General features: G+C 48.4%; 1 protein-coding gene across 1 annotated transcript in view; it reads left to right on the top strand.

The window, feature by feature from the left end:
- Positions 1-26,344, top strand: part of SCPEP1 (serine carboxypeptidase 1) — a 682,231-nt gene that overhangs the window by 569,454 nt on the left and 86,433 nt on the right. The window contains exons 9-10 of the mRNA XM_069654950.1: positions 11,045-11,147; positions 21,596-21,709. Of these exons, the coding sequence (XP_069511051.1) occupies positions 11,045-11,147; positions 21,596-21,709 (217 nt within the window). The remainder of the gene's footprint in view (positions 1-11,044; positions 11,148-21,595; positions 21,710-26,344) is intronic.

Consider the following 26,344-nt stretch of genomic DNA (forward strand, 5'->3'; position numbering starts at 1 on the left):
CTTTGCGTTATTCTCCAGCATGGGGTCTGGCATGGATTCACATGCTCATGAATATTCCCTGTCGTCCGGATGGGAATCCTCGGTAAAGAAAAAACCAGTATCAGTTTCGTTTCTGATCTGTCTTTCGTAGCAGTAACCAATCACTGGTCTCTGCGTCATACTGACCACAGCCAATGACTGCCCTCTACCTAAGCACCGCCTCTGGCAGCCATCTTCAGATTTTTACCGCACGTTCATGTGTTGGGATCCTCGTGCTATTGCTCTCGAGCGTTAGTGCTATTTTTTTCACGTTTTTTGCTCAAAAACTTCGTTTTTTCGGTCAAAAGAGCCTCAAGCTCCACCGACTCTCCATCCGATCAACGGGGACCCGTGTCGGATTCGTCTGCGCCCCTCAAGGGTGAAGATTTCGTCGAGCTACGCTTTGGAGGACTCCAGAAGCTTCTCAGGCCCGGACATGGCCCAGGAGAAGGGAAGCTCGACGCCCGGAAAGCTGTTCAGGGTCTGCCCTGGATGCCAGCTGCAGAACGTCTTTAAGGAGGACGATCACTCCTTTTGTCTCTACTGCTTACATGAGGACAAGACGCACGTGGAGAAGGACTGTGCGTTTTGCGGCAATATGTCGGAGCGGACCATGAAGGACCGCCATCAACGTCTCGCCAACTGGCTGGAAGGGAAGAGCCCGTCAGGCGAGAAGAAGAGGAAGAAATCCGAGCGGTCTTCTAAGACCTTTGAGGACGCCCCGGCGACGGGGGTCCAACACAAGGCCAAGCACCGCGAGTCCGCTGGCACCGGGAGCGCCGAATGGTCGGGCTCTACGGGCGCCAGGCAGGGCGCACCCTCCCCGGCACCTTCAACCACGAGCCAACGCTCTGGGTCGGGTAAGAGGAAGGGCGAGCACCCGGCAAAGCTCCTGGAGAGGCCCTGGTCGAGCTCGAAGGCCCCATCGGAGGGGGAGCGAGGCAGTGTCCCCCCCCTCAAGGATAAGGCGGTGAGCGCACCTAAGGTGGTGAAGGCCTTAATCCATCCGGCCAAGCCCTCTATCGATACTGTCACGGCGACCCTGGCTCAGCCTGTGGAGGCTACACCAGTGGTGGCGACCTCGGGGCTCAGAGTCTCCCTGCCACCTCGGAGGGAGTCCTCTTTTGTGCCCATCGATAGGACCCCCGTGAAATCCCCGGCGGGGAAGAAAAAGGGGGGGCAGGACGTCGTCGTAGATTCGGCTTCAACCTCGGAGGAAGAGCTGATCGAGGTCTTAAGCCACGGCCTTGGCGTGGAAGAAGACCGGCCCGTCGGGATGGATCCCGACGCGGGTGACGACGACATCGTCGAGGGTGCCGACGGGGCCCCTGATCGCCCGTCGGATTCCCCTCTGCCAGCGCCGCAGGACAACTCGGCGGCCATTTTGTTGGCTATACAGTCCTTATGCTCAGAGATAAGGACGAGACTACCGTTGCCGACAGAAGAACCTCTCCCGTTCTTTTCTTCTGGCGTTCCCCCGCCCAAGAAAAGAAGGATTCACCCTCCACCTCCTTTTCAGCCGTCGCGCACCGTCCAGCCCTCCTCCCCGTCCACCCGAGGGGATGATACGGGGACTGACACGGCAGCGACGGGTACGGACGACGAGGTATACGACGAGGATCTACCGTCGTCACCTCCCACCAGGGCTTCTCCGCCCGACGAGATTGGTTCGTTCCAGTCCATGATCGCCAGGGCATCCGAGCTTTTCCAACTCTGCCCTGAGGAGAAGAAAAAGGAAGGATTCCTTTATCAACGGCGCGAGGCCAAGAGGAAGACGGTCCTCGCGGTGCCTCTACTGGACGACATTTGGGATGAGGGCCTCGCCCTCCTCAAGAACCCTTCCACTACGCCAGCTAGAAGAGACCGGTACGAGAAGAAGTACCGGGTCCCGGACGCGGCCCCCCTGTGCCTCTGGGCGCAGCCTACCCCGGACTCCATCGTTTCCGCGGCGGCCAGGAAGAAAGCGGGGGGGGGTGCGGCCTCCACATCGACTTCCCCACCGGACGGCGAGGGAAAGAAATTGGACACTATGGGACGCAGGGTCATCTCGTCTGCAGCGACGACGATTAAAGCGGCCAACACCTTGGCTATCGTGGCCCGCTACGACAGGGAGCTATGGTACAAACTGGCTCCCCTGCTGGACTTCCTACAGGACGACAAGAGGGCGGATGCCCTGGAGATCCTACAGGAAGGTGAGGTGGCGTCGGACCACGCCATCACTATTGCGACGGACATCGCCGACACTGGATTTCACCAGTTGGGCAACGGTGTGTGCCTTAGGCGGCGTGGATGGCTCAAGGCTACGGACTTCCATCAAGACGTACAGACCAGAGTCCTGGACATGCCGTTCGATGGGAACAACCTGTTTGGGAAAACATTGGACGATTCCCTTCAGGCCATTAAAGCGGACACTGAGACGGCCCGGGCCCTTGGGGTTCTGCAGCAACGACGGACGCCCTTTCGGAGCAGCGGAGGCAAGAGCGCCTCCAAAGGTTCCGGCGGCGGTTTCTCCACCTACCGTCAAGCGGCCCGCTCGTCGCCTCAGGAGGCCTACAGAGGACGAGGCAAGTCTGGCGGACCCCGCCGTCGTCGCCAAGGAGGTCAAAGCGGCAAAGCCTCGTCGAAACAGGATTGAACCGACCGTGGGGTCGGGCCCCCACCGATGCACCCCGGTGGGAGGCCGGCTGACGAGCTTCGTCAGCGTGTGGGAGTCCATCTCCACCGACCGTTGGGTGCTGGACGCCTTAGCCCGGGGCCACGCGCTCGAGTTTCAAAGAAGGTGCCCGCGCGTCCCCCCCGTGGCCAGGAAAGAGCTTCACGTCTCTCAGCTTCTCCTGGAGGTAAGGGCGATGCTCAGGAAGGGCGCAATCGAACTCGTCCCAAAGAGGCTTCGGGGCTCCGGAGTTTACTCGAGATACTTCCTCGTGAAGAAGAAGACGGGAGGATGGCGCCCCATCCTAGACCTGCGACGTCTGAACAAATGCATCAAGGCGCAGAAGTTCCGGATGGTCACCCTCCAGCACGTCCTGGGTCAGCTGGAGGAAGGAGACTTCCTGTCGTCGTTGGATTTGGAGGATGCCTACTTCCATATTCCCATCCTAAAGGGGCACCGAAAATTCCTCAGGTTTGTGGTCCAAGGGCGTCACTACCAGTTCAAAGCCCTCCCCTTCGGACTACGGTCGGCACCCAGGGTATTCACCAAGTGCCTTGCACCGGTGGCGGCGCAGCTGCGCCGCGAGGGGATCCACGTCTACCCCTACCTGGACGACTGGCTCATCCGAGCCAAGACGAGGGAGCTCGCCGTGGAGCACACCGCAAGGACCGTCCAACTTCTCACGGACCTGGGATTCTCCGTGAACTACGCCAAGTCCCACCTGGTACCCGCGCAAAACGCACTGTTTCTGGGAGCGAAGCTCGACACAGTGTCCCTTCTGGCCTCCCCGTCGGAGGAAAGGACCAGGTCCATCCTGGGCAAGGTACAGCGGATGTTGGCTTCCGACACGGCCAAGGTGAGGTCCATCAAGTCCCTCCTCGGAATGATGTCTTCTTGCATCTACCTCATTCCCATGTGCAGGCTCCGGATGCGCCCGTTGCAGGAGTTCCTGGACGCGCGCTGGATCCAAACGACGGGCGGCTTCGAGGAGAGGATCACACTCGACGAGAGTTTCCGCCGAGCAGTCCGGTGGTGGGGCACCCGCGCGCATCTGACGGCGGGCATGGACTTCCGGACCCCAGACCACCAGGAGACAGTGACCACGGATGCCTCCCTGGAAGGGTGGGGAGCGCACACCGAAAATCTGCACGCGAGAGGCCTTTGGCTCCCGACGGAGAAGTCCCTCCATATCAACGTCCTGGAGCTCCGTGCAGTGTTCTGGGCCCTCAGGTCCTTCCTTCCGTCCCTCAAGGGCAAGGTGGTGAGGATCTTCACCGACAACACCACCACCATGTTTTACATCAGGAAACAGGGCGGAACCAGGTCCCCAGCACTGTCCAAGGAGGCGCAGGACCTGTGGCATTGGGCCGTCGCCCAAAGGATGTTTCTGGTGCCGTTTCATCTGGCAGGGATAAAAAACACCATCGCCGACTCACTCAGCAGGGAGCTGCGCTCGTGCCACGAGTGGGAACTACGGCAGGATCTAGTGGATCGCCTCTTCCGACGGTGGGGCACACCCCAGATCGACCTGTTTGCGACGGCGACGAACTCCAAGTGCCGGAGATTCGCCAGCAGTTTTCCCCAGGCGAGGAGCATGGGCGATGCTTTCTCGTTCCCCTGGGAGGGCCTGTTCCTCTACGCGTTCCCTCCTTTGCCACTGCTAATCCAGATCGTCAACCAGCTCAAGAGGTCACGGTGCAGGATGATCCTCGTCGCACCTGCGTGGCCGAGGCAGATATGGTTCCCGGACCTTCTGGACTTGTCAACGTCCCCGCCAATCAAGCTGCCGGTGGACGCGGATCTACTCTCCAGGGAAGGAGGCGCCATCCTCCACCACGATCCGAAATCGCTGAACTTGCAGGCCTGGCTCCTGCAGCACTAGAGTTTGGAGGATGCAACATACCGGCCGACTGCAGAGAGGTTCTTGCAAAGGCCAGGGCGTCCTCGACTCTTAAATGCTACGGACACAAATGGAAGTGGTTCTCTGTCTGGTGCCAAGCACAGAAGATTAACCCTCTGCGGATTACGGCTCCCCAGGTACTGCCGTACCTGCTGACGCTGGCCAAAGCTGGACTGGCACACGCGTCCATCAAGATTCAACTTGCTGCGATCTCCCGATACACCAGAACCACGGGGCGGACGTCTTTGTGGTCTCATCGTCTGGTGAAAGAGTTCATGAAGGGACTGTTCAGATCGTTCCCGCCGGTGAAGGCTCTGGCCCCGGCGTGGGAGCTCAACGTGGTGCTGACCAAGCTCATGGGACCTCCGTTTGAGCCTCTGCACTCGGCCCCGTTGAAGTTTCTGTCGTGGAAAACAGCGTTTCTTGTGGCCATCACCTCCGCACGACGGGTGGGAGAGATCCAGGCCCTTTCCTGCAAGGCCCCGTACTTGACTTTTCACGACACGAGGGTAGTGCTCAGGACGCACCCCTCCTTCATGCCCAAGGTACCGTCGGACTTCCATCTCAACGAACCCTTGGTGTTGCCTGTGTTCTTCCCGTCGCCTTCGTCGCCGGCTGAGAGGACTTTGCACTCGCTGGATGTGGCTAGAGCGCTGAAGTTCTACGTGGACCGCACAAAGTGTTTTCGGAAGACGTCGCAACTCTTTGTGAACTTTGGACCTGTCAATCAGGGGAAGGCTCTCTCGAAGGCTTCCATTTCCAGATGGCTCTCCGGCTGTATCATGTACTGTCATCGGTTGGCAAACCGACCGCTGCCTGGCCGTCCGAGAGCCCATTCCACCAGAGCGATCGCAGCTACCACGGCGTTCCTTTCTGGTGTGCCCCTGCTGGACATATGCAGGGCTGCTACGTGGAGGTCGACGCACACCTTCACGAAATTCTACTGCGTCGATCGGGATTCCAGGGAGGAGTCCAGGGTCGGCCAAGTAGTGCTGCGCGACCTGTTCACCTGAGGTGAGCCTGGTGAGGAGGTAAGATGCTTAATGTTGAGTTTGATGTAATGCTTAATGTTGAGCCTTTGCCACCTCCCGTGGTTGTGCATGTGTGTACTGCTATGTATTCTTTATTCATGAGCATGTGAATCCATGCCAGACCCCATGCTGGAGAAGGAACAAGTTACTTACCTGTAACTGTTGTTCTCCAGCATGGGTCTGGCATGGATTCACATGCGAACCCTCCCGCCTACCCCTCTGCGGCTCTTCACTTGGTCATACTGCCACTTCACGTGCTTCCAAATCTGAAGATGGCTGCCAGAGGCGGTGCTTAGGTAGAGGGCAGTCATTGGCTGTGGTCAGTATGACGCAGAGACCAGTGATTGGTTACTGCTACGAAAGACAGATCAGAAACGAAACTGATACTGGTTTTTTCTTTACCGAGGATTCCCAGCCTGACGACGGGGAATATTCATGAGCATGTGAATCCATGCCAGACCCGCTGGAGAACAACAGTTACAGGTAAGTAACTTGTTCCTTCTGCATTCTCTGCAGCAGAACGCTCATCGTGTCTTCTGCTTCTGATCCTGGGCCTAAGGGAACAAAGGCTTACCATCCTGGAATCCAGTCTTCAGCAGCACCTGTAAAGACAAAGAAAGAACAGGTTAGCACTACGGTCTTCAGTGGCAGCGCATCTCTTACCTGGTCCATCGGCTGTCACCAACGCCTCGCGCTGCATTCCGGCATCTGAAAGACAAAAGCTTACCAGCTCTTCGCACGCTCCGGAGGCCTTCGGCGCTGCATCCCGCATCTGAAAGATAAAAGAAGGTGCGTTTAAAGACATTGGGCAACTTTATTACTCACGTGCCATTACTCATTCCCACGCCGAATCCAGTGGGTATTCCAGCACCCTTCAGCTTCTCTAAAGCTCCGAACTTGTACCTGCAAGATAAAAGGGACAGTTAGTGCGCATCGTGAAGCAGGCTACAAGCGCTTACTTACGTGCTTCCAGGCGCTTCTATTCCTCACGCGGGTTCGATCCTCAACTCTAATCAGCCCGCCATCCGCCATCGCCGGAACCCTGCAAAACAAGAGATATCATTACAAAAGACTTTTAAGACATTTGAAGTGCCCAGAACTTACCGTTCGTGCAGTTAACGACGGACAGCAGTCCTCTGAGGTCAAGAGGCCTGCACCCTTATCCAGTGAAGAAACTGGTTACGGCACCCTGCCCCGAGGCAGATGGAGAGCTCGGCGTTCACTTACCTAAGGTGAGGGCGTTAACCTTTGGGGTTCTACAGGAGAAGAGAAAGGGAAGAGGAGAGAGGCACCCAATAACCCCAGTTCATTAATCCCATATTTTCTATCTGCAGACATCTTACTCTTCGAGTCAGACATACAGTGCACAGAGGCCCAGCCCAAAGAGCCAACCGTGTGTTACACATCACCTTTGAAGATACGGCATTCACCCAGTCAGGACCGGCGCCTCTGCGGGAATCAGGTGAGCGTTACAGTAACCATGTCGGAAAAACCAGCAGGTAGCTGCCAGTCACCGCCTCCGGACCACCCGGTAACACCGGATAATTACAACCCTGGGTGCCGATAATTCCGGAGGCAGTAACTGTGTTGTTCCCCATTCCTATAGAGTCCCATATGATTCTATGGGAATGTGGACCATGGTAACACTGGTTCTGTCTATGACTGAGCCGGTGTTTCCATTTCCGCCTGCAGGCGGGTGACGTTACACCTGGCAGGTCGGACCTGGCGGGAGTGACACCACCCACCTGCGGATTTACCACCACCATTGTTTCCGGACCGGCAGACTCGTAATGAGGCCAACTGTGCTTGTAAATGGTCAGGACACCCCTGCCATTAGAGACACCTGGGCCAGTATAACTGTGGTAGAAGAATGTTTCTTTCAACCTGAGAAAGTTGCAAAGGGTCCCAAAAGACTTGCCATGTTAGCAGGAGGCCCAGTCCAAATGTGCCCAGTACTGCCAGCTATCATAAATGTAATGGGATGACTGTAAAGATACCTGTAAGTTTTCAGTCAGAAGTACCAGGAAGGGTACTGTTGGGCAATGATTTGGAGGCCTTAGCTGTAGTCTCCATCACACCCACAACCCCTTTAAGAAGAGAAGGTAGTTGACAAGGAAAGCCAGAGAGGCAACCTTAAGAGATCTTCTAACTGAGACCAAGTGGAAACCTATAGTCTCTAAAGGAAAGAAGGCCCCCAGAAATCCATAAGGAAAAAGGTTCCTGTTGGTGACCTAGAGGTCACCTCTGTGACCCCACCACCAGCTGATGCTGAGTTGGTGCCAAAGGAATCCCCTGAAGAACCCTCTTCTGATGAGTCCGCGGAGGAGGCCATTCAACCCCGTCTAGAAGATCTGGATCCACAAGACCATCCTGAGATGCAGACTTTGCTTGTAGAAGGTGGAACATCAAGGACAGAGATGATCCCTCTCTAGAAGGTTTGCATCAGCAGGCAGTTTCGCAGGGTGAAGGGCAGGACCCTGGGAAGCATAGGCTATACTCTGAGGATGGACGTCTCTATAGTGAGCCTATGGAGTATATTCCAGGAGACCTCGGGTGACTGGTAGTACCCCAGGAGTTGAGACCCAAATTCCTACAGTTAGCACATGAAGTCCCCCTGGCTGGTCACTTAAGCTCTAAGAGGACCAAGGAGCGGATCTTATTGTACTTTTACTGGCCCAAGATGGGTGCAGAGATCGAACAAAACTGTAGGAGTTGTCACACTTTCCAGTTATCTGGCAAGAGTGGAGCCAACAATGTGGCACCTTTAGTGACTCTCCCAGTAGTGCGAGTTCCTTTTGAGAGGGTGGGAGATTGACATTGTTGGTCACCTAGACCCTCAAATATCTCCAGGCAACCGATTGATATTGGTTGTGGTTGACCATGCCACCAGGTACCCTGAAGAAATTCCAATGAGAACTGTTACTTCTCAGGCAGTGGCTAAGGCCCTACTTGGTATTTTTTTTTCACAAGGATTTCCTAAGGAGGTTGTATCCAACAGGGGAGTTGGGGGGGAGGGGGGCAGATGTTATGTACCACTACATGCAGGCCATGTGGAAAACCTGTGGGGTCACCTAAAAGTTCTCAACTGCCTACCACCCTCCGACAAATAGGTTGGTAGAGAGGTTTAGTAGAACAATTTAGTGCATGATTGGAGCTTTTGAAGAACCACTTTGGAGAAAGTGGGAGCTTCTTCTGCCATACCTTCTATTTGCCTACAGAGAAGTTCCTTAACCTCGAGTGGGCTTTAGCCCCTTTGAGTTACTTTTATGGTTATCATGTCAGAGGCCCTTTGGCCCTGATCAAGGAGGTTCGGGAGAGTGTGCTCCTTCCTTGAAGCCAGTAAGGATTACTGACTGTGCTAGGCCTCGGACAGAGGATGGCACTCATGATGACCGAGGCTACTGAGAATGTGAAAGCTGGTTAAGCAATGGCACGACCAGAAAGCAAACATGGTGGAGTTTACTCCAGACCAACAGGTTCTCATCGTGGTCCCTGTAAAAAAGAGGGCCTTACAGGACAAATGGACAGTACCCTTCAAAGTTATAGTAATACTTGGAAGGTCAACTATTTGATAGACTTGAGCAACCCCAAGGAGGCCCACAGGGTCTTTCATGTCAACCTTCTGAAGGCTTATGTTTCCAGACCAGAGATGGAGCTTTGCTCTTAGTTTCTGATCAAGAAGAAAAAGAGGAGAGTGAGCCTCTCCCAGATCTTCTAAGGGGACACCCTTCAGATGGGTCAGTAGAAGGGGTGAAACTCTCTACTAATCTGACGGTGCAGCAAGGCTGCATTAACTCACTTTGACCCTCTCTTTTCACGTACACCAGGCTTGACCCCTTTGGCCAACCTTACATTGACACTGGTGATGGTGTACCTGTAAAAAGCAGGGGCTACAGGATGTCAGATAATGTGAGGAATCGCATAAAAGAAGAGGTCAATAAGATTCTTGACTTTGGAGTGATTAAACATTTCACAAGTCCATGGGCTAACCCAGTTGTTAGTGCCAAAGGTAGGAACTAAAGAACTTAGATTCTGCGTGGACTATATGGCATTCAATGAATTTACCAAGACTGATGCTCATCCCTTGCCAAGTATAGATGAACTGGTGGAAGCTGGCGTCAGCAAAATTCATCAGTACTTTTTTACCCGACAAGTGGTTATTGGCAGATTGCCATGACTGACCAGTCCAAGGAGAAGACGGCATTCGCAACCCCAGGAGGCTTGCAACAGTTTAAGGTCATGCCCTTTGGTTTTAAGAATGCACCTGCCACATTCCAGAGAATGGTTAACCATTTTCTGAATCGATTAGTGAACATCTGCATGGCATACTTGGATGACATAGCAATGTTTAGCCCTACCTGGGGAAGAACATCCTCACCACCTGGGACATGTGTTGCAGGCGCTTCAACAGGCCAGTCAGACCATAAAAGCAAGTAAGTTCCAAGTTGATCAGAGTAAAGTGGTCTACTCTGGTAATGAGATAGGAGGAGGGGAGATCAAGCCCTTACCCAGAAAAGTACTGGCTGTACAAGTCTGGGCCACTGCAACTACTCAAACTCATTTAAGAGCACACTTAGGACATACTGGTTATTACAGGACCTTCATTGCGAACTATGGAACCATAGCTTCTCCTCTGAATACCATATCCTCTCTCAAGTACCCTAAAAAGGTCAAGTGGAATGAGGACTGTGAAATTGCCTTCCAGGGGCTGAAAGATGCCCTCTGTAAAGCTCCAGTGCTGAGAGCTGCAGATTACACTCGGGCCTTCCTAGTCCAAACTAACGCTTCCAACTCAGGGATAGGAGTAGTCTTGAGCCAATTTGATAGCAAAGGCAGGGAGCAGCCCATCTGCTTTTTTAGTAGCAAATTGACATAGGGAAAGCAGGTGAGCAAACTTTTAACGTGGATGTTTTTCTATTGTGTGGGCTCTGAAGCAATCTGGACCATGCCTCTGTGGAACTACTTTCAAGATTCAAACCGATCATCAACCCTTAAGGTGGTTCATGTAGATGAAAGGAGAAAACCCACAATTGCTGAGGTGGTCCATAAGCCTACAAAGCTTTGACTTCACTATTAAGCACAGTCAGGTACCCAAAATAAGAATGCTGATGGTCTCTCTGGATAGTATGACCGACTGCATCAAGAGAGAGATCCAGGAGTGGATTAGATACTCCTGTCCCTAGTCTGGGGGTGGGGAGGGCGGTTAGAGAGATTTGTCTTTTTTTTGGCTTCATTCCCTCTCTTAGTGAGACCCCCAGCACTTTCCGATGGACTTCTGGGCCTTTTCTTTCAATCCTGAATAAGTGGATTGTAGGAAAGCTGTGTTGAACCACTGGGAATGCTTTGTATGTGCTTAATCTTTAGAAAATGTTATTGTCTGGTAAAAAAGCATAGCCCACATTTTGACTTTGTTTTTCACATTTTGTCTCGTTTGCTTTTTAGAATACTGATGGAGTGAACTTTTACAACATATTGACTAAGGACTCCTCAATGGCCAAAAAATCATTCGTAATGGAGGATTCTAAATTTGGAAGCATTTACCTTGGTGAGATTAACAAATTGAGAAAATGTTACGTTACTGGTTAGGGCTAGTAGTTTTTATTTAGCATTACACATGGAGTAATTTAAAGAGAACCTAATTGGTACTAACCATATGTATATAGATTGTTTTTGAAAGGGTATTTTGTGTACGAGTTGGGTTTGACATTGATTTGAAGGAGACCAAGGATTTTGAGTGAAATGTATATGAAGTGCATGCTGTTCAATAAACAAACTGTTGATGCGCAGGGTTAGTGAGTGTCAGGAATGTGAATGACCTTCAAGATTGAGAAACCATAAATGTTTTTTTTTATTTATTTAATGTGATAGTTTTAAACAAATGTAAAAAACTTTACACATAAATTAACATCAAATATCTAAAATACAAAATACAATATAGTAAAATACAATACGATTCCGAATCTTAATAAAATCCTTGGTACAATTTCTGGATAGTTAATTTATAAGGATTTGGGTCGAGATCTAAAAGAAATGAGAAAACATCTTAATTTGAATCATACTTAAGATACAATATTTCATATTTGCACAACAAAACACAATGTCATTTACTTATTGGGGAAAGACCCCCTTGGGTTTAATTTCATGAGAGCAACTGCTACTCGCCAAACCTGATAAAGTGCTAAATGCAATTTAGGGTTATTTGTGTTAACACATTGCTTCCAAAAGTCTGCTTGGCCCATATAGTCTGTATTGTGGACAAATTCGCCCAGGTACTTATTGTATTCTATTCTCATCCTACCACAGCTCGTCAACACGTGTTGAGCCGTCTCAGGTTCAGTAGGAAGGTCACAGATCCTGAAGTATCTTTCTGCTAGGTTTAACCCCCGTACAGGGCCCTGGGTAGATAGAATCGGCAAGTAATTAAGGCGCATTAATAGGATAAACCGCCTCAGATGCTCTGATGGGCACTGATTTAAATAAAGTTGCGCTTTTCCATAGGTGTAAAGTCTAAATAAAATAAAGCTATAACTTTTCAGACTATTAAGGTGTTTAAAATTGTTCTGCCTGTCCCACAGATTAAGGCGATTGCGCATGCTGGTAATCAGGTCTTCCTTTTCCCGGCCCCATTCAGGTGACCAACTGATTTCTTCAGTTAGGGACCGAATCTGATTTTCAAATTTAGCCTGTCTACCAGCCGCACAGTCTTCCCTGATTGTCTGAAATAGTTTGTTTGTTGGTTTGTTGTTGAGCTTAATATGGAATTCCATCCTCTTTCTTATTACCATGGCTCTAAGGGAAAAAATTCCCATCTCAAGCCTAATAATAGCCATGGGAATACATTGCGGAAGGCCGAGGATTTTCCTCCAGAACTTACCCTCTATCAGTTGTAGCCATCCTAAATTCATATTTATCAGTGGGTCTAAGCCATACGTCACCATAGGAGCCAGACATTGAATATATAGCTGACGTGCTGCCCATATTGAAAATCCACATTGCTCTCATGTGAATTTATAAACTAAAGCTGTAAGTTGAGCAGCTTTTGTTTTGCGCTCCTGGATGCAGGTGAAATAGTTTCCTTTATCGAATTCTACCCCCAGATATCTATACATGTGCGTGTATTCAATTTCGTTCACTCCCATCCTCATTCTTGGTCTAGCCACTCTGCCAGCCGTGTATAGCAACAACTTGGTCTTACTGTTGTTAATAACTAGTTCATTGCTTTCTGCATAATGCCATAGCTGATTGGCTGATCTCAGGATACCACTAAAAGTGTGATCCATGATCACCAAGTCGTCTGCATAAGCTAGAAGTGGGCAGTGGTAGGAACCTATCTTAGGGGGACAATTATTAGTCCCTAGGAGACATTTGGGTATATCAGAAATAAACAAATTATACAATGTTGGAGCAGTAACACAGCCTTGCTTTACTCCTCGCCTCTGAGGAATGGGTTTGGTCACCGAACCCAGATTATCCAGCCTAACTTGAACTGTGTTTTTGAGTGTAATAGCTCCAAATAGTACAATAGAGGTTCAGGGCAGCCTAGATTCCTCAGTTTGTTCCATAGAAGGGAGCGATTGACCGAGTCGAAGGCCGCCTTAAAATCTATATATAGTGCATATAGAGGGGGATTAGAACGAGATAACGCCTTGTTTCTCAAAGTATCCATGATAAATATGTTATTGGAAGTGGAAAAGCCTGCTCTAAAGCCACTTTGGAATTGATCAAAGATCCCAGCTTTCTCTACCCATAATAGTAATTCTTTCAGAATAAGTGCTGCAAACAGTTTCCCGGAGCAGTCCAGCATAGATAGGAGCCGGTAGTTCGTAGGGTCGGCCCTGCTACCTTTCTTAAAGACAGGTATGATGATGGCTGCCTGCCATGATGTCGGTATACTACCTTCATGTAGTATTTTATCAAACAGTATTTTCAAGAAGTTTGCCCAAAAGAGGGGGTTACTCCTCAGCACCATATTAGAGAGGCCATTAGGTCCTGGAGCACGTGAGGTGTTTAAAGCCTTAATTCTTATCTGCAAGTCCTCCACAGAAATAGAGAATGGGGGAGTAGGGGGTTTGCTAGCCCTGGGGATGTAAGTCTCACGGCTGCTCCCCGTATTTCTCGTTTCCAAAAAGGAGATCCATTTATCTTCTCCTATAGGATTAACCATACTAGGTAAAGTTTTCCCCTTCGCCTTCCCCAATATGGACCAAATTTTGCGAGTGTTCTTACTACATAGTGTCCTGACTGTATGTTGCCACCTTTCTAACTTCCTTGTATTTTTGTGTGTTTTTAACCATATTCGGTAAGTGGCCTTCAGCTTTCTTTAAGAGCGATCACCTTCTTGGGATCAGGGCCATTTCTTATATACCTCTTGTCTCTTCTGAGCTTACGTTTCCTATCTCTGATCACTCGGTCAAATTCGTTAGAGGCCTTGCCCACCATCAGGCCCATTTTACGAGAACCGTGTAGCGCAGAGAACTTACTTATCCACCTTTCTATTTGTTCCGGTGACTTTTGCATAAACATATTTGTTTACTACCCCACTCTTCAGACGCCCTTGTGGCCTTTAGAATATTATTCATTGACCAGGAAATGCGATTTAGGGAATGGTTAATTACGAGGTCTCCCAAATTTACCAATGCAGCATCCGGGTGGCTGAGTCCCAGTGATAATATCAGTGGGTCGTGATCACTCCATTTGTATTCGCTCACCTTCATATCTTTGACAGTTAATGCGATCTCTACACTAGTATAGATATAATCTAAGGTGCTCATACTGCTCCCATTCTTCCATGTAAATTTACCTGGGCTATCGTTTCTAGTACGACCATTAATTATTTCAAGGTCCCAGCAGTCGAAGAAACCCCTCCAGCACATCCCTTCTATGTCCGTAAAAGCCTGATTCCATACACTGTGACTTGTTAGAAGCTGATTGTTACTAGTGCCACCACCGCTATTGATTCTGCAGTTCAAGTCCCCAGCCAAAATAATAAAATCTCTACCGTTGGTTACGTTCCAATCACTTAGGAGATTATGCAGGGTATCCTGTATACTTTCTCTGTGTTTTGCGCCTGGGGGATTATATATATTAATTAATAATATTTCTTCCCATCTTGCTTTAATCCTGAGGGTCAGAGCAGCAGCACATAGATAGTCACTATCCACTGGGATCATTCTACTTTTCAGCTTATTGGAGATCCCTATCGCTAGACCTCCATATGGTCGTCCACGTATGCCTTTCTTCGCAAGGGTGTGATAAATAATATACCCATCCATGGCTGTCTGCTGTAGCAGCCATGTTTCTTGTAATAGAAAGATGGGGAATTTACTTATCATTGATAGAGAGCCCTTGTTAGTAAGAAAATGCTGATGACCATGTGTGTTCCAGCTTAGGAGGGTTTGATCTCATGATTGTTGTAGGACTAGGGGCAGCGACTCTGCCAGCCATTTCAGAGTGTTTTGGATGTCTGTCATCTGCACGTTCTTTCCCGTTTTTTGGGTGGGTATACCATTCTTATTTGTGGCTGCCGTTGGTTCAGCACTTTGAAGTAAAGGATCTTCCTTCTCTTTACAAGCGTCTACTTCCACCCCCACCTGTAGTAGACATTGTTTATGTGATCAAATCAATTGAGCAGATGCCAAGACACAACAATGGAGGGCTGACACATTGGGATTGCGTACAGAGAGCGGTTCTACAAAAGAGAAGTCCTCCGAGCGGATTACCCGCAATTGTGGGATCAGATGCAGTTTATTTAAAACCTCCGTTCTTGTCAACCACTTATCCCTCTTCTTTTGATTTAAGTTTTTGATGATGCATATTTTACTTGTATTAGGGGTAATAATTGTTTCCAGTGGTGTAGGAGGTCCCTTGTTATCCACTTTATGCTGTTCATCTTGGTGCGAGTATATAGTGTCCACTTCAGCTGAGTTAGTTGAAAGGTCAGGATTGGAGTCTTCTATAATCGTGCTGGTGATTTCCTGTGTTATATCCGGGATAATCCAACTTGTTAGGGTCCCCATCCCTTTCTTAGCATTATTCTTGGTTTTTCGCTTCTTACGTTTAGATTTTTTTGTACGTATTGTTGGAACGTTAGTGGCAGGTAAAGGGGAGGCTATTTCCGCCACCAAATTTTTCGAAGCTAGGCGTCTTTGTTGACGTCGCTGTTTTTTTGTCAAAGGTATTACCAAGGCTTTCACTGTAGATTTTTCCAAATTGTCAGGTATCTTCTGTGAGTCCTGTCCCTCATCTCCCTTAGGGCAATGCTGGTTGGGTAGATCTTGCCCCATAGGAATGAGGGGATTGGAGAGCCCCAGCTGTATTAATGAGTTTGCATGGATCCTCCCGCATAGTTTTAGCAGAATTTTCATAGCAAATTGAAGGGAAGCCACTGAGGCTTGCAGATCTAAAATGGCTAAATTGTTACAGACTTCAGAGTTTCCATTATCTCCTTTGTCCATATGTCCCGGTCATCAGAACTTATATAAAGATTTGGGGAAGTTGATAGCCGTTCCTCTGACAGAACTACTGGGGAGATAGGGGAGGGGCGCATGTGGAGAGAGCCCGATAAATTTGATGTTGAATTACCAGGTTGTCTTGGGCTAATGAGTCCCCCAGGCTTTTTCTGCCCCCCCTGAGCTGTATTTAGAACCTGTGCCTCAATCACAAGTGGACAATCATTGAAGACTGTAGGAGGGTTGTTTAGTGGGGCCATTGATTTTTGAATTGATAGGCATAGATCTAGGAGCGAATTGTTATCAATGTCATTGAAGTTCGTATTATCCAAAGAGATACTGTTGTTATGTAGGACTGGTGGTTGAGGATTACTGGCTTCTGTTCCTAATTTATCCCCAGTGATGGTAGCCTTGGTGTGAATTTTCCCAAACATAGCTGGGATAGTTCCTTTAATCGTTCTACCCTCCTCCTCTGTGGTATTGATATTCTTATTAGCTTTCTGTAAAAGAAGGTCCCTAGGTCCTTCTTGGCCCTTACGCAGGTTGTAGCGAGTTTTGTTCTGCCTGGTTTTGGCCATGGGTTTTGATGGATTTTGGTCACCCTTCTCCAAGTAAGAGGTAGTGATGAGGAAGTAGGTACAATCGTGTAAATATTGTCACGCTTCAGTTGTGTCAGATTCCACCATATATATGCGCAGGAGTACACTGAAGCACTACTTTATGGATTTATAGTATGAATAGCTCACCTTCGCAAGTTCCAAGCTGTAAGTGGCGCCACAGCACCAAACAGTCGCAAAACAGTCAGCGCCCTTCACCCCTGTCGGGCTTAACGCCGCAAGGGTGGTAGCCTGAGTCTTTTGGCTGCTCCCGAAGTCACGTGATGGATCACGTGCCGTGCGAGGCTCCGCCACCCCACCAGGAAGCGTATGGCACGGCTGACGGCGGCAAGAGTCGAGGAGCGACTCGCAGTGCCGGTCAGTTAGGCAGAGCTCCAGTTAGATAGGATCCAGGGTTTCCAGGTAAAGGCACAATTCAGAGCGGGAGGCAGCCTGAGTCTTTTGGCTGCTCCCGAAGTCACGTGATGGATCACGTGCCGTGCGTGGCTCCGCCCCCTCCAGGAAGCGTATGGCACGGCTGACGGCGGCAAGAGTCGAGGAGCGACTCGCAGTGCCGATCAGTTAGGCAGAGCTCCAGTTAGATAGGATCCAGGGTCTCCAGGTAAAGGCACAATTCACAGAGCGGGAGGCAGCCTGAGTCTTTTGGCTGCTCCCGAAGTCACGTGATGGATCATGTGCCGTGCGTGGCTCCGCCCCCTCCAGGAAGCGTATGGCACGGCTGACGGCGGCAAGAGTCGAGGAGCGACTCGCAGTGCCGGTCAGTTAGGCAGAGCTCCAGTTAGATGGGATCCAGGGTCTCCAGGTAAAGGCACAATTCACAGAGCGGGAGGCAGCCCGAGTCTTTTGGCTGCTCCCGAAGTCACGTGATGGATCACGTGCCGTGCGTGGCTCCGCCCCCTCCAGGAAGCGTATGGCACGGCTGACGGCGGCAAGAGTCGAGGAGCGACTCGCGGTCAGTTAGGCGGAGCTCCAGTTAGATAGGATCCAGGGTCTCCAGGTAAAGGCACAATACTTGTATAAATATTGCATTCAACTGTTAACACGGAACTTACTAATTCTACTAAAAAACTAAATGTTTTTGGAAAGAAGTGCCTTCAACATGTTAGGTTGAACAAGAACCTTAATGTGTTTACGCAGTGAAATGACGATTAAACCGACTTTTGTATATGAATGGCAGGTTGAAGTGTTGCATTGTCTGGGGTATCAAGTAGAAGGAAGTAGTGAAGTGAGAGGTAGAACAACAATTTGAGTTACATTTTTGGAGGGGAAGCATTTGATTAGTACAAAAGCCATGAGCAGGTAATAAAATCAGTGAACAATACTGAAATCTCAAATACAAACTCGCGCATAAGGGTATCAAAGGATAGGGAGTTATGGGTGACTCGAGAAAGGGGGGGGGCAAATATTTAATTGTTTTTGGAGGAAACCCGACGGCACTATTTTATTTTTGTGTTCATAGTGGTTTTAATAAGGCATTGAAAAGGTAATTTGAGTAGTTTTACAGAAATGGTGGTTAAAGGTATTAAAAAAGGACCAAAAGATATTATTCAGGGGGACAACAGAGAAATAGTATCCAAGCCTCGCGGGGACTCCAAACTGGTGTAGTTTGCTAATTTCTTTAATTCAGTTTAATTCATTTTTCAATTAGTTTTTTCAACATATTCAAGTAAACAGATCAACAGTGAATATATTTAGCATCATAACAATGTGTCCTTACCACCCCCCTCCCCTCCCACGGCTGCAGCAACTTCCTTAGGTAACTTCTGCCATCCAACGAATTACCCAATGTTTAACCCTGTACAAAACATTGAGGAACATTACTTGACTTCACCATACTAACAGTCCTACCTTAATCACCTGTGAGGCACTGTAAGTGGAGATCTGTCCCAAGCGATACTATATCCTCCCACCCTCGCTATTCACATGTGGCCGGTCCCTGTCATACTTGAGCACTTTATTTTCCTTCCTATTTTCACAAAAAGGTAGACCACTCCCCTTCCAGATGTGAGCCCTTCGCTGTGGAGGGACAACGTGATGTTCTCCATGGTATATATTCCCCGGCTTTATCCACCCATTCCCTTTCCGACGGCAAGTGCAGTCTTTTCCAATTCATCACTAAACATGCCCTTGTTGCTACCAACATTAAATATGCCATATGTGTTGGAGACCTCCATCCTTCTCCAGACCAAATTAAATCTGAATGGGATATAGCTTTCTTTCTATGGCATCTGCCTCTTTTATCCATCCCATGACCTCCCACCAATACATCTGTACCAGTTGGCAGGACCACCACATGTGCCAATAAGTTGCATATGCTCTACACACATACACACGCCAACAGCTTGGATTCACTAGAGGATACATTTTTAAAGTCTAACTGGATCGTATAGCCAACTATTTAGCAGTTTAACCCCATGTAGCTTATATTGATACTCTATAGAGATCTTGTATACTCCCCTGCACATTTCCCGCCATAGAATCATCAATTTCCCAACCCAGATCTCTTCCCCATCTAGCCCCAAGTCCATCCGTGGTGTTCCCTTTTTGCAACACTAATGCAGCGTATAGCTTAGATACCAAACCCCTAGTTCCCACTTGTGTATCCATAATTTTCTGACGTCGTAAGTTTCCTCTGTATTTTCGACCTCCATTTATCTGCCGTCGGTACCCCCCTTCAACTGCACGTAAGATAACACTGACCGCTTCCCAATGCTTTCAATTCCTGGATCGACATATATTTCCCCCTAGTCACGCCTCATACCAACTCTGAAACCTGGCTGGGCCCGGAATATGATCTTGCGCTGGAGGTGCCCACAAGTGGCTCAACAGTGAAAGCTATGTGGTGATCCCCTCCATTCTGACTTACCACTCAGGATATCCTCTTATATCAGGCCCATTATACCATGCTCTCTAATCCTCCTCGAAACCTTCCCCACAGGGGCCCACAACCATTATCCTGCTGCTGCAAGGCTCGGTCAGTAATTTTCCAGGCACACCCACTGTTTATCCTTATCCAACTGCAGATGTGGCACCAGCACCCTCAGTTGCACTGCCCTATAATACTGAGCTGAGGTCTGGGTATCGTACCCTACCTTGATCCTTTGGGCGCACCAATGTGCCATATGCGATCCAAGGTTTCTTCCCCTCCAATAGGAAGCAGAGAATTTGATCCTTAGTCTCTGGCACCCTAATTTGCAACATCTGGGTACAAAGTACAACATTCTGGGTAAGGAAAACATTTTTAGAGCGTTCAGCCGACCCATCCACAATATAGTGTACGCACTCCACCATTTCCCTGTATTATTTCTGCAGCAACTTTGGCAAGTTTGCTTCATACAACTCACCCAAAGACCTAGTTACTATCACCCCCAAATACTAGATAGTATGCTGCAGTATTTTCCATTCCTAATGATTGCCGGGCCTCTACATCTGTCTACCCATCGTCTCCAAACGGGAACAGTATCGATTTCTGTGGTTAATCCTGAATCCCGACATGGACCCATGATACGCTCTCGCCTGCAATATCTTTGGGACTGACAACTGCATTACACAGGTGCAGAAATATGTAGTCTGCGTACATTCCCAATTTAAATTCCCTCTCCCATCCCTTATCCCCTCATCCTATCCAGAGAACCTTATCTTCTGTTAGGGGTTCTAAAGACAAGGCAAACAGGTGACAACAGGAGATAACCCTGATTGTCGTGTCTGTACAGCACCAACGCACTGGATACCTTTCCATTCACTGTCACTCTTGCTCTCGGTCTGTATAGACCGCTCGAACCCCATTGAGGAACCTTTTCTCAAATCCACATTTCTGGAGGACTGCATCCAAGACTAAGAGTGATGCTCCCCGCTTCCCAAATCCAATAGGTTTAACAGTCTACCTCATTGTATCCGCCCTTTACCCCCAGGAAGGAGTCCCTCCTGATCCAGGTGGATCAGTCGACCAGGGCATCACTCTCTCTAACCTAGTGTCAAGTGCCCTTGTGAACATGTTTGCATCTCCATTGAGAAAGGAGATAGGTCTTTTAGTATCTACATGACCCGGGATCCTTTCCTTCCTTGGAAATAACTGTTATCGGAGCTTGTGAAAAGGTAGGGGGGACCTCTGCCAGTTTCCATTATGCAATTATAGAGTTTTATCAGGTGGGGAACATGCATCCCTGCAAATATCTTCTAAATGCTGATGGTGAATCCATCGTCCCCTGGCGCTTTTCCTGATGGCATGAGTATTCCGTTTTTAATCAACTTTTACACATAAACGATATTAATAATTAAGTACACATACATTCGTAAGTGTTTCTATACAAAACAATTGGGTTTAGGTTTGGAAAACACCACAGTAAAAATTGTGTTTACAAAAATTATACAAGATGGTAGACGGTGAGCTTTTGGCAGTTTAAGGTACTCATTTGGAGTATGTGATATCAGAAGTCCCTTCTCGTTATTTGTACCACATTTATGGATTTATTTTTCTAACCTGGCTTTTTGTGGATATTATGGTTCTTAGGAGGATTCTATAAAAGGCAAGTTTCCCTGTGGCTCAGATCAAAAACAGGATAGAAGCCACAAAAACAACTGGCTTAAGCAGGTCACCAGTAGTGATACCATCTGAAATCTAATGGTCATAGTCGAATTCTAGCACCGCAAGAGCAGCTTCGTGTTCAGAGACAAACAGAAGTAAATATTTTTGAACACTGTGATGTTTAATTACAAACTTATTTAATCTTTAACAAGTGAATAGATGCCTCCTGTTGGAGTCTCACTAGATGTTAGTGTGGTTTGGTGTGAACATTTTGAACACAGAGGCTGTGCTATTTAAAGAGCCTGTAACGGGCATTCTCTAAACAGTAGTTTGCTGCCAATCGTCATGTGGAAAGTCTACAAATGTTTGCAAAAACCTATTGTGTTCTCTCTTGCTTTTCTAGCTAAGCTTTACCACCACCACGTAAAACCTTTACACAGTGGTGATTTATCTTCACTGATGAATGGCCCAATCAGAAAGAAGCTACACATCATTCCAGACTCCGTCAAATGGGGAGGTATGTCATGTCTCTTTGCGTTCTTTGCCAAAGACCCAAAGGGTTACATTTAAATGTTTATAAAGCATTTTGGTTTTCCGCAAATCTGGAGTCTAGTAATATGACTATTGGATCTTTGATTAGGGCTTTCATTTCAGTTTGGTTTTAGAAAATAATTGTTACCCTGTGACTGCTGGATAGTTCTTACTTGCCAATGGTCTGTGGAAGCACCAATGACCCCTCTATGCATTTACAAGCACATTTTTAAAAGACCATCTGCATTAAAACTGATGCTGTTTACTAAAGGTAGATGATTAGGGTGGCACCAGACATCTACAACGTGAGAGTTGAGGTGGTTGAAAGGTAGTCTAATCTCTTATCCCTTGACTGGGGATTATTGGTTGGTGGCTAAGCCGTCACTATTTGTCGGGAGACCCCAAAGAGGAGTAAAACTCTTTGCCCATGGGACCAGAGTACTTGCAGTAAAAGATATTGGGGATATTCAAACAATGCTACAAAGCAAGATTCAGATAATGTCCATACTTCACCTTTCTAAGAAAGCAATGTATGAGACAAAGCAATGTATTTGGGAAACTCAGGTTTTTGCCTGAGTAACAACAACCGTCTCATGTTTTCCTCCACTCACTAAGTACCACCACAAAGGGGACTATCGGGCAGAAGTCTCAACACCCTGGCCTCATGGGAAGGGGCTTCCTTTGTGTTACTCTGAGAATGTGATTGTTTAGTGTAAATCATAGAAAACGTATTGATATTTTATTTCTATCGTGCACATACACAAGTGTTTCAGAGCGCGACACGGCAAAGCAAGGGAGGGTAACAGGGGAGAACAAAACAGCGATCTTACTAGGCCCAGTGATATTGAGAACGCGCAAGTGCATGGAAGAGGGGGAGGGGAAAAGTGCATGGAAGGGGGGGAGAAGTGGAAAGTGTGAAGTAGAGGAGAACAGATAAATAACAATAAATAAATAATAAAGGCAACAAACCGTGGTAGTGCAGCCAGCAATTTGCAAGTGCTAGGTTTAAGGCAGCAGACCGGGTAGGTCTGATAAGTGCAGGAAGAAAAAGGGGGGGCTGTATGGGCCTTATGGGTAAGTGCAAGGGGTGGCCTGGAGGCAGTGCGGGAGGGTGGCAGGGTGATCGGGTACCTGGGCCCGGAGGACAGAGGGTGGCCAGGTGCATGGTGCCAAGAGAGAACAGATCAGCAGGGGAGAGGGGGAGCGAAGGCAGAAGAAAAGAGGAAGGTCTCTGAGGAGGTGCAGTAGGAAATTTGACTTTTTCGAGACCTCAGCGATGTGGGCAGAGAAGGAAAGGGTGGAGTCAAAGCTGATCCCAAGGTTCTTAGCCTTGCAGGTGGGGGTTGGAGGAGTGCCAAGGGAAGCAAGCCAGACAGGAGAAAGGATGGTGAAGGTGTGCCGATGAGGAGGATCTCTGTCTTGCTGGCATTCAGACAAAGATCTGTGGCGGCACACCAATCTTGAATGGCAGTTAGGCAATCAGACATGGGAGAGGAGGTGGCAGAGGGCAGCCTGAAAATGAGTTGTCGTGAGCGTAGCACTGGAAATTTGAGCAGAAAATGGCAATACAGTGGGCCAGAGTTGTCAGCTATTGGTTGAAAAGCCAGGGCGAGAGGTTAGACCCCTGGGGAACACCACAGGTAGAGAGGAAGATAGATAATAGGAAGGACCCAAGTTGGACCTGGGAGGGTCGATCTGAGAGGAAAGAGGTCAGCCAGGCCAGAGCCTGATCAATGATGCCCAGGTTTTCACAGAGACGGTGGAGCAGGATGGTATGGATGACCGTGTCGAAGGCAGAAGAGAGATAGGGGAGGATGAGGACCGAGGGAATGGTGGAGTCAAAGTTGGAGAGCAGATCTTCACGGATGTTCAGGAGAGCAGTTTCCATGCTTCTGGCAGCTCTGAAGCCAGACTGGTGGTCAAGGAAACCGCCAACAGAATTGGAATGAAGGTTAAGCGGAGAGATGGCCAACTTTTCCAGGAGTTTGCCCAGAAAGGGAGTAATGGAAATTGGGCTATAGTAGCTGGACAAGAAGGATCAGCTGTGGGTTTCTTGAGAAGAGGATGCACAAGGGAGTGCTTCAGGGGGGAGGGGAAGGATCCTGAGGCAAAGCAGCGGTTGCAAAAATCAGCAAGGGCCGGAGCAAAGATGTCAATGTGGTCCTTGATGGTTTTAGTGGAACAGGGATGAACCTGTTTTGGCGAGGCTTTCATAGATCGGACTTGTCTAGCGACCTCGTCAGGGGAGAAAAGAGGAAAGGACGAGAAGGATGGTGGGGGGTTGGCTAAAGGAGGGTCAGCAAGCACAGATGGAGAGGAGAGGATAGGGGAGAGGAGGAGAGGAGAGGCGAGATGGGGGTGGAGAGGGTGGACAGGATGTCCTGGGTTTTTTAAATGAAGTGAGAGGCAAGGGCATTGCAAAGAGCCTGGGAGGCAACAGGAGGGGTGGAGACTGCAGCAGGGTTGGCCAGCTCCTTGCAGATTTTGAAGAGTTCGGCCAAGTTGTTAGATGCCGCAGAGACACAAGCTTGAATGTGGACTCTCTTCTTGGTGAGGACAGAGAGTCGGTATTGCCTTTGTAGCAGACGACTGGCCAGTTTGTCAGAGGATGCACAGGAAGCCCTCCATTTCCGCTCAGCCACCCTACACTTAAGTTTAAGTGTTGCTAGATCAGGGTCATACCAGGAATTGCACTTGGCTTTGGACTTCAAACGGATCCTCATGGCAAGAGCATCAAGAGTATCAGAAATTGAAGAGTAGAGCAGAGACAGTGCTGTGTCAGGATGTGAGACAGCCAAAGGCGGAGGGGGGGGGGAGAAAGTGGCAGCAAAAGCCTTAACTGACACACGCTTCATGGGCTGGATGTCCGAGAAGGTAGGTGGCAGTGTTTGGGGGGGTAGAGAGAGAGAGAGAGAGAGAGAGGGAGAGAGACAGAGAGGGAGACAGAGAGGGAGACAGAGAGGGAGACAGAGAGGGAGACAGAGAGGGAGACAGAGAGGGAGACAGAGATCAAGACATCGAGTGTGTGCCCTGCAGAGTGAGTCGGGCCAGAGGGGAGGATGAACAGGGAGTCGCAGAGGTCACGGAAGAGTACAGAGGGGGAACAAGGAGAGTCTAAATGTATATTGAGGTCACTGAGGAGGAGGAGGAGGAGGAGGAGGAGGAGTTGAGTGGTAGAGGGCAGGGGGGAGGAAGAGAGGTCCACTAAGAGTTTCTAAGTTAACTAGTTAACTAAGAGTTAATAACTTCATGTGCAGTACAATTCTCAATTGGTAATAGAAGCCATCTACATGGCATTTTACTGGATAAATATTCCCCACATTTTTATTATGCTTTTGACGTGCTTTTTGTCACAAGCAAAGGCATTTGCTTCAGTAATTGCAATCACCCTGTGAACGATTGTTATGGTATTAATCGACTGGTGACTGTTAGAAAAGATTAATCTTTTTTGCAACTTTCCCTCCATAGTTTCTATGGACTCCCTTTCTTTTTGATTCGTTTTTTAACCTGATCTGACTTTATGAAGGAAAGTTAAGCCTTCAGCGACACTTTCCTTTTGTTCATTGTTATGGGGAGCTGATCATGCCTTTAGACTGCGAGTACTGGGACACTGTTTCCTTTTTTGAATTCTCGTACTGTTTAACATTCGTCAGAGCGCCTTACAGTGCAGTGCACCGGGGATACTTTTGTATCACCCTAGCTTTTTATACTTGGGATTTTTGGTTACTTTTATATGTGTTGTGAAGGCATCATGAAGCAAGACACAGACAACAGACTCAAAGATCAAAGTAAAATACTTTATTACACCAAATGTCAGGATGGCAAAAGTCCTAAAATGCCCTATGCTAAGGTGGGATTTCCCACCCTGAATGAAACCAAGGAAAGTCTGAGTCCAAGAGTGCAATTTAAGGATGTCTGTGCCCAAAACATAAACTTGCCTGCAGAGCTAATTTTAACCAATGTATAGGTATATCAAATTCCAAAAGCGTTGCATTCAACTCAAAGTTCGTAGCTTCTTCCAGCTCACAGCTTTCTTTCAGCTCCCCGTCCCCAAGTATAAGAAAGCTCCACAGAAAAGTCTCAAGATTGCCTTTCTCCGGTTCAAAGTGATACATTTCAAAACAACCCTCTGGCTTCTTTTACCCAAGTTCAAGGTAATATTGCAGATGGGTCTCGCGGTTCCCTTCCCCAAGTTCAAAGCAACTCAGTTTCACAGGAAACTAAGCACACTTCCAAGTCAAGTGAATACTCCTTTTAGGATTAGTCTTTTACAGTGGCTGAGGGAACAAGGAAATATTGAGGCTGAGTACATCAAGGAAATACACCAATCATGGGCTAAAAAGATTCAAAGATCTTTTATTACTGTACAGTTTATAAAGCAACACAGATAGCTATCTGGCTCCGAACACCCCGCAATGTGTACCAGCCCGACAGAGAGGTGAGAGTGCTGGATGTCTAATCATTTGTGCTTTTATACAATTTCGAGTAATATTGTCCAGCCTCTCTTCACGTGAATAATTTGTGGTCTAGAGTTCGTGCCTAGTTCACATACGGATTATACAATATTATGCAAAGGATTACATAGGTTTGCATTTCCATGGAGGCACAATGGTGATGAATG

This window comes from Ambystoma mexicanum, chromosome 3q (genome assembly GCF_040938575.1).
Source record: "Ambystoma mexicanum isolate Mex_15411 chromosome 3q, UKY_AmexF1_1, whole genome shotgun sequence".
Lineage (NCBI taxonomy): Eukaryota > Metazoa > Chordata > Amphibia > Caudata > Ambystomatidae > Ambystoma > Ambystoma mexicanum.